Source organism: Nerophis lumbriciformis, linkage group LG23 (genome assembly GCF_033978685.3).
Source record: "Nerophis lumbriciformis linkage group LG23, RoL_Nlum_v2.1, whole genome shotgun sequence".
Classification (NCBI taxonomy): Eukaryota; Metazoa; Chordata; class Actinopteri; order Syngnathiformes; family Syngnathidae; genus Nerophis; species Nerophis lumbriciformis.
This window is the reverse complement of record NC_084570.2, coordinates 41566661-41579160: the sequence shown is the minus strand read 5'-3', so window position 1 is coordinate 41579160 and position 12500 is coordinate 41566661. Positions and strand designations below refer to the sequence as shown.

Genomic DNA, 12500 nt, shown 5'->3' with positions numbered 1-12500 from the left:
GGAGAGTGTTTCCAGAGCCTGAAATGCGGGTGTCAGGGACAGACGAGGAAGGACATTTTAACAACAAAGTTCAACAGCTTAATGATGTATCAGATATATAACAGATTGTATATTTATTTCGCTGTTTGTTGCGTTTCGCTTGATTGTAAAATATGTCGATGGGGGTGTGGGGGGTGACTTTCATATGTTGTCAATATTCAGTGTTTTATCATTCATAGTTAATATTGTAAATCCCACATTCTTTATTTTCATGTACATTCTGGGTGTCTCATTCAGTAAAAAAAAAGAAAAAATCCATAACGTTTTTAATATTCAGTGTTTTATCATTCATAGTTAATATTGTAAATCCCACATTCTTTATTTTCATGTACATTCTGGGTGTCTCATTCAGTAAAAAAAAAGAAAAAATCCATAACGTTTTTAGCTTTCAATCAGACATTATAGTGAGGTTTTGTATTTGTGTTCCAAAAAATAGGACCCAAACACACATACTGTACAGCAGATTTTTTACAGCTTACATATATATGTGTATATATATATATATATATATATATATATATATATATATATATATATATGTGTGTGTATATATATATATATATATATATATATATGTTTTTTTAATTTAAGAAATATTTCCAGACTTTGAGGTAAAATTTTATATTTTTTCTAAAGATGCCATTTTTCCGAATGTTGTTTTTTCAAGTAATTTTATTAAATTTTCAAGTAAAAAACAACTTTTTTTCCCCAAATTGTTTTAGGAAAAATAATGAAATGACTTGGGGAAAGTTTTTAAAAAGTGACAAATAAAATATAATATAATATTTGTGATGCGTTTCAGTCGGACTGCGTGAACTACGTGAAGATGGTCCATCACTGGAACCGCACACATTTGTACGTGTGTGGCACGGGAGCATTCCATCCCACTTGTGCCTACGTGGAGGTGGGCCACAGGATGGAGGTGAGACTAGTAAACAGGTCAATAGGTTTATCAGACTTGACGTGTCCTTCCTGTCAGGACCAGGTGTTCAGGATGGATTCTTCCAGTGTGGAAGACGGCAAAGGCAAAAGTCCGTATGATCCTCGTCATCATTCTGCCTCCGTGCTGATCGGTAACGATGTCATCTCTCGTCTGCTTTTATCACGACGCCTTATTAAAACTCTTGTCCCGCAGGCGACGAGTTGTACGCGGGCGTGGCCACGGACTTGATGGGGCGAGACTTCACCATCTTCCGAAGTTTGGGCAGACGTCCGTCCATCCGCACGGAGCAACACGACTCGCGTTGGCTCAACGGTGAATGTTTGGCAACTTTTGGTCATGGCCAGGACACAAATTGTTGACTTCTCTTGTTGCACGTCCACCAGAGCCAAAGTTTGTCGGCTCTTTTTGGGTCCCGGAGAGCGAAAATCCCGACGACGACAAAGTTTTCTTCTTCTTCCGGGAGACGGCAGTGGAGGCCCAAGGACTTGGAAAGTCTACATACTCGCGCATCGGACAACTGTGCAGGGTGACTTCCTCTACTACCGCTGGCAGCCAATTAGTCTGTTCCAGCGTCATTTTACACCATCACATTTTTAACGGTCTTAAAAGTGTAAAAAGAAGTGATGTTTAAAATGTTCCATGCTGGATTTGGTCAGGATGACATTTTTAAGTAAATAAACTAATAAAATACATTTATAAAAAAATAAATATATATTTCTAAAAATGTTCATTAATCAAAACATTTGTTTTAATGAAAACCATTCAAATTTAAAAAGAAAAAATACATTTAAAAATAATACAAATAAATGAATGAAAACTAGTTTAAAAATTAATTTGGTATAATTTAAAGAAAACAATAAAACAAAATTAATTTGATAATAGTTGGGTTTGTTTTTTTTTTAGAAAAAAAAATTATTTATAAAATTCTATGTATGCATATTTTCAACAGTAGATTTTTTTTACATTTTCCGTAAAAAAATTGTCCTCTTTATAAAAAATATGTTGTTGAAAATGATATATTTTCAAGATAAAACATTAATAAAAATGTTATCTGTAGAATAAAACATTCATTTTCAAGGAAAACAAATCTGCAAAGTTTTCAGTAAAATAAAACACGATTATTTTGTGTGTGAATATTTTTAGTCATTTGTTCTTACATTTTCGGTAAAAAGCTCAAATTAAATTTAAATATAAATTTTAAAGTATTTTTTTAGAAAATAATCCTATATTCTGTATTCCTAAAATGTTGTGTTTGCATATTTTGAAGAGTTAGTTTGTTTACACTTTAGGCAAAAATTATTTTTGAGAAAAATTATACACTTTGAAGAAAAACAAATCTGCAATGTTTTCAGTCAAATAAAACGTGTGCATATTTTTAGTCATTTGTTTTTACATTTTCGGTAAAAAGCTAAAATTGTATTTAAGTATATTTAAGTATTTTTATTTTTATTTTTTTTAGAAAAAAAGATCTAAAATTTTGTTTGCATATTTTCAAGAGTTATTTTTTTTTTTTACACTTTAGGCAAAAAGTTGTATTCTTCAAATAAATATTTCTTATAAGAATTACATATTTTTAAGAACAAAAATCTCGAACACAATTTTCTGTAAAATAAAAAAAAAAAATTATAAATTGGCAGTAAGATTTTTCCAGTGACAAACTACTATTGACTGAGATGGTATTATTGCATGCATGTTTTGCTGCTCCATGTAAATAATAATTGAAGTTTCTATGGTTGTCTTCACACTTTTCCCCTTTGCAAGTATTGTTGAATAGTAGTCAGGCAAGGACAAAAAAAACAAAGTAAAAGAGCTTTGAAACATTTCTGAGGCTTCACTTTATGGTTGTAACTATTCCTGGTCTCCATGGTAACAGAGTGTTCATTGTAGAACGACATGGGCGGTCAGAGAAGTCTGGTGAACAAGTGGACCACCTTCCTCAAAACGCGTCTGATCTGCTCGGTGCCGGGGGTCGACGGCGGCGACACCTACTTTGACGAGCTGCGTGAGTTAGCCATCTTGTTTGTGCAGCTGCATCTTTGTCAGGTCATGTGATCCGCCTGGCGTGAAATGGGAATATTAGCGCCCACCTTAGGCCACTATTTCTACCACGCTAATAAACAAAGACTCGATATTTGTAAACTGTTATAAAAGACATGTTACCTCGATATTTCACTTCCTGCTTGATATGAAATTAATTATTAGACATCATTTGCTTTGGATGGGGATGTTTTTTTTAATGGATGAAAATACTTTTTTTTAAATTATTGTAATTAAATTGAATTGTACATTTTAAAAATCAAAATAAGGTGTAATTTTTAAGGGAAATTTTGACTTTTCTTTTAAGAAAACAAAATTATATATTTGGCAGAATCAATTAATTATTCTGGGGGGAAAAAACCCAATATTTTTAGGTAAAACATTTGCGTATAAATATATATATTTTTTTAATTTTATTTTATTTTACTCCTCTCTGAGCTGCCACCTTATCGTGGTAGAGGAGTTTGCGTGTCCCAATGATCCTGGGAGCTATGTTATCCGGGGGCTTCCATGCCCCCTGGTAGGGTCTCCCAAGACAAACAGGTCCTAGGTGAGGGATCAGACAAAGAGCAGCTTGAAGACTTCTATGGAAATGCAAAAACAGAGACTCCGATTTCCCTCGCCCGGACGCAGGTCACCAGGGCCTCCCTCTGGAGCCAGGCCCGGAGTTGGGGCACGATGGCGAGCGCCTGGTGGCCGGGCCTGTCCCCTTGAGGCCCGGCCGGGTACAGCCTGAAGAGGCAACGTGGGTCCCCCCTCCAATGGGCTCACCACTCATGGAGAGGCGTGATTGGGAAGAATGGCCGCCCGGATCTGAACCAGTGTGGTGTTTTGTTATTGGACTTTCATGCTCGTCACAGATTGTCCATAGCAAACACCATGTTCAAACATAAGGGTGTCCATATGTGCACTTGGCACCAGGACACCCTGGGCCGCAGTTCCATGATCGACTTTGTAGTTGTGTCATCAGATTTGCGGCCTCATGTTTTGGACACTCGGGTGAAGAGAGGGGCAGAGCTTTCTACCGGTCACCACCTGGTGGTGAGTTGGCTGCGATGGTGGGGGAGGATGCCGGACAGACCTGGCAGGCCCAAACGCATTGTGAGGGTTTGCTGGGAACGTCTCGCAGAGTCTCCTGTCAGAGAGAGTTTCAATTCCCACCTCCGGAAGAACTTTGAACATGTCACGAGGGAGGCGCTGGACATTGAGTCCGAGTGGACCATGTTCCGCACCTCTATTGTCGAAGCGGCTGATTGGAGCTGTAGCCGCAAGGTAGTTGGTGCCTGTCGTGGCGGTAATCCTAGAACCGTGAGGGATGCCGTCAAGCTGAAGAAAGAGTCCTATCAGGTTCTTTTGGCTCATAGGACTCCGGAGACAGGCCAAGCGGTGTGCAGCTTCAGCGGTCGCGGAGGCAAAAACTCGGACATGGGAGGTGTTCAGGGAAGCCATGGAAAACGACTTCCGGACAGCTTCGAAGCGATTCTGGACCACCATCCGCCGCCTCAGGAAGGGGAAGCTGTGCTCTGTCAACACCGTGTATGGTGAGGATGGTGTTCTGCTGACCTCGACTGAGGATGTTGTGGATCGGTGAAGGGAATAATTCGAAGACCTCCTCAATCCCACCAACACGTCTTCCTATGAGGAAGCAGTGCCTGGGGAATCTGTGGTGGGTCTCCTATTTCTGGGGATGAGGTTGCTGAGGTAGTTAAAAAGCTCCTCGGTGGCAAGGCCCCGGGGGTGGATGAGATCGGCCCCAAGTTCCTTAAGGCTCTGGATGCTGTGGGGCTGTCTTGGTTGACAAAACTCTGCAGCATCGCATGGACATCGGGGGCGGTACCTCTGGTTTGGCAGACCAGGGTGGTGGTTTCTCTCTTTAAGAAGGGGAACCGGAGGGTGTGCTCCAACTATCGTGGGATCACACACCTCAGCCTTCCCTATAAGGTCTATTCAGGTGTACTGGAGAGGAGGCTACGCCGGATAGTCGAACCTCGGATTCAGGAGGAACAGTGCGGTTTACGCCCTGGTCGTGGAACTGTGGACCAGCTCTATACTCTCGGCAGGGTCTTTGAGGGTGCATGGGAATTTGCCCAACCAGTCTACATGTGCTTTGTGGACTTGGAGAAGGCATTCGACCGTGTCCCTCAGGAAGTCCTGTGGAGAGTGCTCAGAGACTATGGGGTATCGGACTGTCTGATTGTGGCGGTCCGCTCCCTGTATGATCAGTGTCAGAGCTTGGTCCGCATTGCCGGCAGTAAATCGGACACGTTTCCAGTAAGAGTTGGACTCCGCCAAGGCTGCCCTTTGTCACCGATTCTGTTCATAACTTTTATGGACAAAATGTCTAGGCGCAGTCAAGGCGTTGAGGGGATCCGGTTTGGTGACTGCAGGTCTCTGCTTTTTGCAGATGATGTGGTCCTGATGGCTTCATCTGGTCAGGATCTTCAGCTCTCACTGGATCGGTTCGTAGCCGAGTGTGAAGCGACTGGGATGAGAATCAGCACCTCCAAGTCCGAGTCCAAGGTTCTCGCCCGGAAAAGGGTGGAGTGCCATCTGGGTTGGGGAGGAGACCCTGCCCCAAGTGGAGGAGTTCAAGTACCTCAGAGTCTTGTTCACAAGTGAGGGAAGAGTGGATCGTGAGATCGACAGGCGGATCGGTGCGGCATCTTCAGTAATGCGGACGCAGTATCGATCCGTTGTGGTGAAGAAGGAGCTGAGCCGGAAGGCAAAGCTCTCAATTTACCGGTCGATCTACGTTCCCATCCTCACCTATGGTCAATAGCTTTGGGTTATGACCGAAAGTACAACATCACGGGTACAAGCGGCCGAAATTAGTTTCTTCCGCCGGGTGGCGGGGCTCTCCCTTAGAGATAGGGTGAGAAGCTCTGTCATCCGGGAGGGGCACAAAGTAAAGCCGCTGCTCCTCCACATCGAGAGCAGCCAGATGAGGTGGTTCGGGCATCTGGTCATGATGCCACCCGAACGCCTCCCTAGGGAGGTGTTTAGGGCACGTCAGACCGGTAGGAGGCCACGGGGAAGACCCAGGACACGTTGGGAAGACTATCTCTCCCGGCTGGCCTGGGACCGCCTCGGGATCCCCCGGGAAGAGCTGGTCGAAGTGGCTGGGGAGAGGGAAGTCTGGGCTTCCCTGCTTAGGCTGCTGCCCCCGCGACCCGACCTCGTATAAGCGGAAGAAGATGCATGGATATATTTTTTTATAAATAGTAGACTTTGGAGGGAAAAAGGTTTGAAAAATTATATTTGGCTGAAAAAAACTAACATTAAATTAAAAAAAGTAATTTTTCAAAATGTGCATATTGTACTTTAGAGGAAAAAAGGTGTAATAAGTTTAAGGAAAAATATTTGGCGAAAAAAGAATACTTTTGTGTTCAAAAAGTGTTTTTTACTTTAAAAAAAATAGTATGCTTTGGAGGAAGAAGTTATGAAACTTTTTTTTTTTTTTTTTAAAGAAAATTATTAAATGAGTAAATTATTCTGATGGGAAACAAATGTTTTTATAAATATATTGAGTACAAAAGTATTTTTTTTAGTAGTATGCTTCGAAGTAAAAAAAAGTGTAGAAAAAGATTTATATTCTGGGGTGAGGTATATATTTAGGTAAAATATACATGCATTTATTTAAATGTGCTGAGGGACAAATGTTTATTGAAGAAAACATTTTTATATGCACTACCTTTGAAACAATCGTGTGTGCGTGTCCATCCTCAGGCGACGTATTCCTGCTGCAGACCAGGGACAGAAAGAATCCTCTGGTCTACACAGTCTTCTCCACTTCGAGGTCAGACACACTATTTGTGTGTGTGGGGGTCTGTGTGTGTGTGTTCTTGTATTTCTACCCTTCTTGAGACATCAACAAGGAAATGTACCTTCCATATGAGAAGGTGTGAACAAGTTCCAATATGGAAAACCATTGCATGTAATAGGGAATGTCTCCCCCTCTATGTTGACCAGTGTGTGTAAGAAATTGAAATGCGCCCCTTTTGGCCAAAATGTATTTAAAAAATAAAATAAATATGTATATAGAGACATACTGTAATAACTTGAAGTAAATAATGAAGATTAAAAACCAATTACAAACAAACAAAATAAAACATTACTTAAAGCTTACCTTTTTTATATTTGCATAGTATGTATATATTATTAATGTAGTAAATACAAATTTTTATATATCTAGAAAGGCTAGTCCTAAAGAGGTAGGCATTTTTTTGGAGGTCTCAAGAAGGTCACAAATACAAGAATGTCTGTGTGTGTGTGTGTGTGTGTGTGTGTGTGTGTGTGTGTGTGTGTGTGAGTGTGTGTGCGTGTGTGTGTGTGTGTGTGTGTGTGTGTGTTGTATCTCACCCTGCTCTCCCTGTCCCCCAGCAGCAGTGTATTTAAAGGCTCAGCGGTGTGTCTTTACTCCATGAATGACATCCGGAGGGCCTTCCTGGGGCCGTTTGCTCACAAAGAGGGGCCCAACTACCAGTGGGTTCCCTTCCAGGGAAAAGTGCCTTATCCACGCCCTGGAATGGTATGTGTGTGTGTGTGTGTGTGTGTGTGTGTGTGTGTGTGTGGGTGCCATGAGTAGTACAGTTTACATTTCCACCTGGTTGAGCTGATGGCAGTGACAACTATTGTATTGTTCTTTAAACAAGTGTCAGAGGTCAGTGGCATGTAGAGAAGAGTTAAACATGTATTTGAATAAGTACTCCTTACAGTGTCTGTAGCTTTAATGTTGTCTCCAAGAAGGATTTGATCCTCTTTTTTGACATCAACTGTGCACTTGTCCAACTTCATATATCCACAATAAGGAGCGGGACAGGAGGACACAAAAGTTGGCAACAGGAGCGTAGCTACGTGCACTAAAGTGCTAACATTAAACTCAGGTCAACAGCAGCGTCATGCTGGGTTACCATACTTGCTAAAGAAAAACACAATCATATTTTTTTTTTTTAAATGATTGATGGATAGTCGGCAGAGCTCCTGGCTTAATTTTAGGGCGTGTAGCTAAGCCTACCTTTGTATGAAAGTGTCATCTGTCCAGTGGTAGGCTTAGATTTAGTAGCTATTTATGAGAATTAGATGCATGTCAGGATTACAGTATCATTTTTTCCCAGACAACAGATAAACACACACATACAGTATATATATCTACACTAAGGCTGCAGCTAACGATTATTTTTCTATCGATTAATCTATAGATTATTTTTTTCGATTAATCGGTTAATCTATAGATTATTTTTTTCGATTAATCTATAGATTATTTTTCCTTTTACCGATTATTTTTTTTATTTAAAATGAAGATGAAAAAATAAATGTTGGCCAGTTTTTTCAAAAGGCATGACTTTTATATACAAAAAAAAAGTATGGCCACTCAGTCAACATTGACAACAACATGACAAAATATTCTGTAACAATGTAAACATTTAATACTTTTAACATTTAACAAAATTAAAAGTAGCTTATTTGCTTTTTAATGTGCAAATATAAAAGTAAACATCCAGTGCAAATCTTAATATTCTGCAATAGTATAAGCATTTCTAAAGTAAAAGTATTGCTTATTTTGCTTTAAAATGTGCAAAAATAAAGATAAACATCCAATACAAAAAAGTGCAAAACAAAATATTCTGTAACAGTGTAAACATTTCAACAAAAGTAAAAGTATTGCTTATTTTGCTTAATAACACAACAATGATAGTATGATTAAAGTGAAAGTTAATTGTTGGTTTGTACATAGTATATGTAACTGTTAATGTTGTAAAAGGTATTTGCACAACTAGTTAACGTTAGCGTTAAAGAGGAGCGCGTCTTTGTAAACACTGAACAGGCATGCCAAACGCGCCTCTCAGAGCGAAACAGTGTTTTAGTTTATGAATTTACAACGCAGATACAAATGACACATTCATGATTTTGTGTAATGATGACAATGTATACTCACGCGGACGATTGACTAGTTGATGGTGATGGCAAGAACGCTGTCGGGTGTTTTCTTTTCAAATGTTCCTTCATAGCCGTTGTGCTGCTATGATAGGCCATTTCCGCTCGACACAGTGTGCATACAACAACTGTCAAGTGTTTTGCTTTTTTCGCTGTGCTTATCCCACACTTGAAGGGATGTACCAATGCTGAATGTGGCTTCTGGATTTCACTCAAAAGACCAGACCGTAGTTACTTTTTCCTTTTATTTTCCTTTAGTTTGCAACAGTTTTTCCAACCAAGAAACAGCTTCTTTTTTCTTCTTTAGTCTTTTTAGCAGTCTTTAGCAGTGTTAATAGACTTTAGTTTCTTTAGCTGTCATTAGCTGTCTTTAGTAGCCTTTAGTAGCCTTTAGCTTATTTAGTAGGTGAAAAACCTTTAAGGACAAAACACCACAAGATTAACATGCTGTAAAAAATCAATCAATTATCAATCCCATAATTTACAACTATTAATTAGCTATCAAACTCTTAACCATTAAACAAGTGCAAGAAAATGGACACATCTTTTCCCTTTAAGTTAAAACAGATTTTAAATAAATTGTCTCAACATAAATGCACCAAGATACATATAAAATACATTTAACACCAGAAACACAATAGATAAATGCAACAGAAAACCCAATATGCAAATACATAAATACCTAACCAATTAACCACCTATTTAGATACATATTTAAAATCCATATTCAATATAAATATATTATTAATTTAGCAGTGAAACACTGAATCTTAAACGCTGTCTACTGGTAGAAAAATGCCCCTTTTTCTACGCCCTCACCAACACAGTTAAATCCAACACTTTAAATTGAGCGACTTCACCCTCCTGATGAAGCAAACTGCTCCAACATTTATCAAACTAAGCAAAGAATATCAACACTAAACAACAGTTACATAACACACTGTGTGTATTTAGCCTCCAGACTAAGCACGCTACATGCACACAACCCCCCCTCCCATCTCACCAGCGCAACAGGTGCGCCACACCCACGAAGAGAAATATTAAATCTTACATACTTTTGGCACAACTCTGGGTTATCTGTAATGAACTAAACCTTTTTCCACTCTGCGCTGGCGTCTTTTGTACTCCTTGATTTGACACAGCGGTCTAATTACCGGGCTCGCGCACCAGCAGATGAGACAGGAGCGCGCCGCGTTATACCTGCGCGCGAACGTAAACTGATCGGCTCTGATTTTATAAGCCGACTGGCCGAAATAATGCCGAATTATATACATTTGTTTATTGAAATACTCCCACACTTTTGACGACTTTTGGCGTGCTTTTTTTCCCTCGCTCGCACCGCTCGCATCATCTGCTTTGCGCTCCGCCATGACGGCAGTGTGACGTAAATATGCGACGCGTCGAAGCATAAAAACGACGTCGACGTATTTACGTAACCGATGACGTCGACTACGTCGACGCGTCGTTTCAGCTTTAATCTACACACATGCATATATGCATATATATATACATATACATACATACATACATACATACATATATATATAAATATACATACATACATACATTATATATATATATATATATATATATATATGTGTGTGTATTAGGGCTGGGCGATATGGCCTTTTTTTTTTTAAATATCTCGATATTTTAAGGCCATATCGCGATACACGATATATATCTCGATATTTTGCCTTAGCCTTGAATGAACACTTGATGCAGATGATCACAGCAGTATGATGATTCTATGTGTCTACATTAAAACATTCTTGTTCATACTGCATTAATATATGCTACTTTTAAACTTTCATGCAGAGAAGGAAATCACAACTAAAAAAACACTATTTTTTTCATACGGTGTTGATCTGGAAATGTTTGCCTCGGCATTTTGATGGTGTGGGCGTGTGGCACCGAACGGAGATGTTGACATGCAGAGTTTAAAGCACTCTTCATTCTCCAGCAGGTGACTTTTCAAATGCCATCCATCCATCCATCTTCTTCCGCTTATCCGAGGTCGGGTCGCGGGGGCAGCAGCCTAAGCAGGGAAGCCCAGACTTCCCTCTCCCCAGCCACTTCGTCCAGCTCTTCCTGTGGGACCCCGAGGCGTTCCCAGGCCAGCCGGGAGACATAGTCTTCCCAACGTGTCCTGGGTCTTCCCCGCGGCCTCCTACCGGTGGGACGTGCCCTAAACACCTCCCTAGGGAGGCATTCGGGTGGCATCCTGACCAGATGCCCGAACCATCTCATCTGGCTCCTCTCGATGTGGAGGAGCAGCGGCTTTACTTTGAGCTCCCCCCGGATGGCAGAGCTTCTCACCCTATCTCTAAGGGAGAGCCCCGCCACCCGGCGGAGGAAACTCATTTCGGCCGCTTGTACCCGTGATCTTGTCCTTTCGGTCATAACCCAAAGCTCATGACCATAGGTGAGGATGGGAACGTAGATCGACCGGTAAATTGAGAGCTTTGCCTTCCGGCTCAGCTCCTTCTTCACCACAACGGATCGATACAGCGTCCGCATTACTGAAGACGCCGCACCGATCCGCCTGTCGATCTCACGATCCACTCTTCCCTCACTCGTGAACAAGACTCCGAGGTACTTGAACTCCTCCACTTGGGGCAAGATCTCCTCCCCAACCCGGAGATGGCACTCCACCCTTTTCCGGGCGAGAACCATGGACTCGGACTTGGAGGTGCTGATTCTCATCCCAGTCGCTTCACACTCGGCTGCGAACCGATCCAGTGAGAGCTGAAGATCCTGGCCAGATGAAGCCATCAGGACCACATCATCTGCAAAAAGCAGAGACCTAATCCTGCAGCCACCAAACCAGATCCCCTCAACGCCTTGACTGCGCCTAGAAATTCTGTCCATAAAATGATGCTACATATTAGCAGTAATGTTACTTTTTATAACAACGCTTTTGCCCCACACTTGACAAATTACGGTTGTCTGTTCGACATATTCCCACTTGAAGCCAAACCACCGCCAGACGATGGACCCCCTGCTGTTTTTTGGGGGAATTAATTCTTCCTTCATTTGTTACCAGATTCGTACCTTCTCTCTCTCGTATTACCACTAGCACGGCTGCGCTAGCACCACAGCTAACATTAGTCATGCTGCTACCTCTCTGCTGCGCGAGGGCGTATACAGTACGTATGTGACGTATGTCGTGACAGTATGTGACGCATGTAAGAAGGTGCGCTTGTCTGTCTGTGAGAAGAAGACACAGGAAAGAGCGAGGAGAGCCTGTCGTGTAATGCCAGCAGCTAAAAGCAACTGCGTGAGAACGTATACTTGAAAATCACGATATAGTCATTTTCTATATCGCACAGAGACAAACCCGCGATATATCGCGTATATCGATATATCGCCCAGCCCTAATGTGTATATACCTGTGTATAAATACTGTATATATATATATATATATATATATATATATGTATATATATATATGTATATATATATATATATACATATACACATACATACATACATACATACATATACATACATATATATATATATATATATATGTATGTACGTATAT

General features: G+C 40.8%; 1 protein-coding gene across 3 annotated transcripts in view; it reads left to right on the top strand.

Annotated features, from left to right (window-relative positions):
* Window positions 1–12500, top strand: part of sema3b (sema domain, immunoglobulin domain (Ig), short basic domain, secreted, (semaphorin) 3B) — a 49712-nt gene that overhangs the window by 21964 nt on the left and 15248 nt on the right. Inside the window, exons 5-11 of one of the 3 annotated variants that reach the window (XM_061985520.2) lie at window positions 842–961; window positions 1025–1112; window positions 1175–1294; window positions 1366–1508; window positions 2870–2984; window positions 6746–6815; window positions 7403–7547. In XM_061985520.2, the coding sequence (XP_061841504.2) occupies window positions 842–961; window positions 1025–1112; window positions 1175–1294; window positions 1366–1508; window positions 2870–2984; window positions 6746–6815; window positions 7403–7547 (801 nt within the window). Of the gene's footprint in view, window positions 1–841; window positions 1113–1174; window positions 1295–1365; window positions 1509–2869; window positions 2985–6745; window positions 6816–7402; window positions 7548–12500 lie in introns of all 3 variants that reach the window. The other 2 variants (XM_061985519.2, XM_061985518.2) reach the window with 2 other exon arrangements.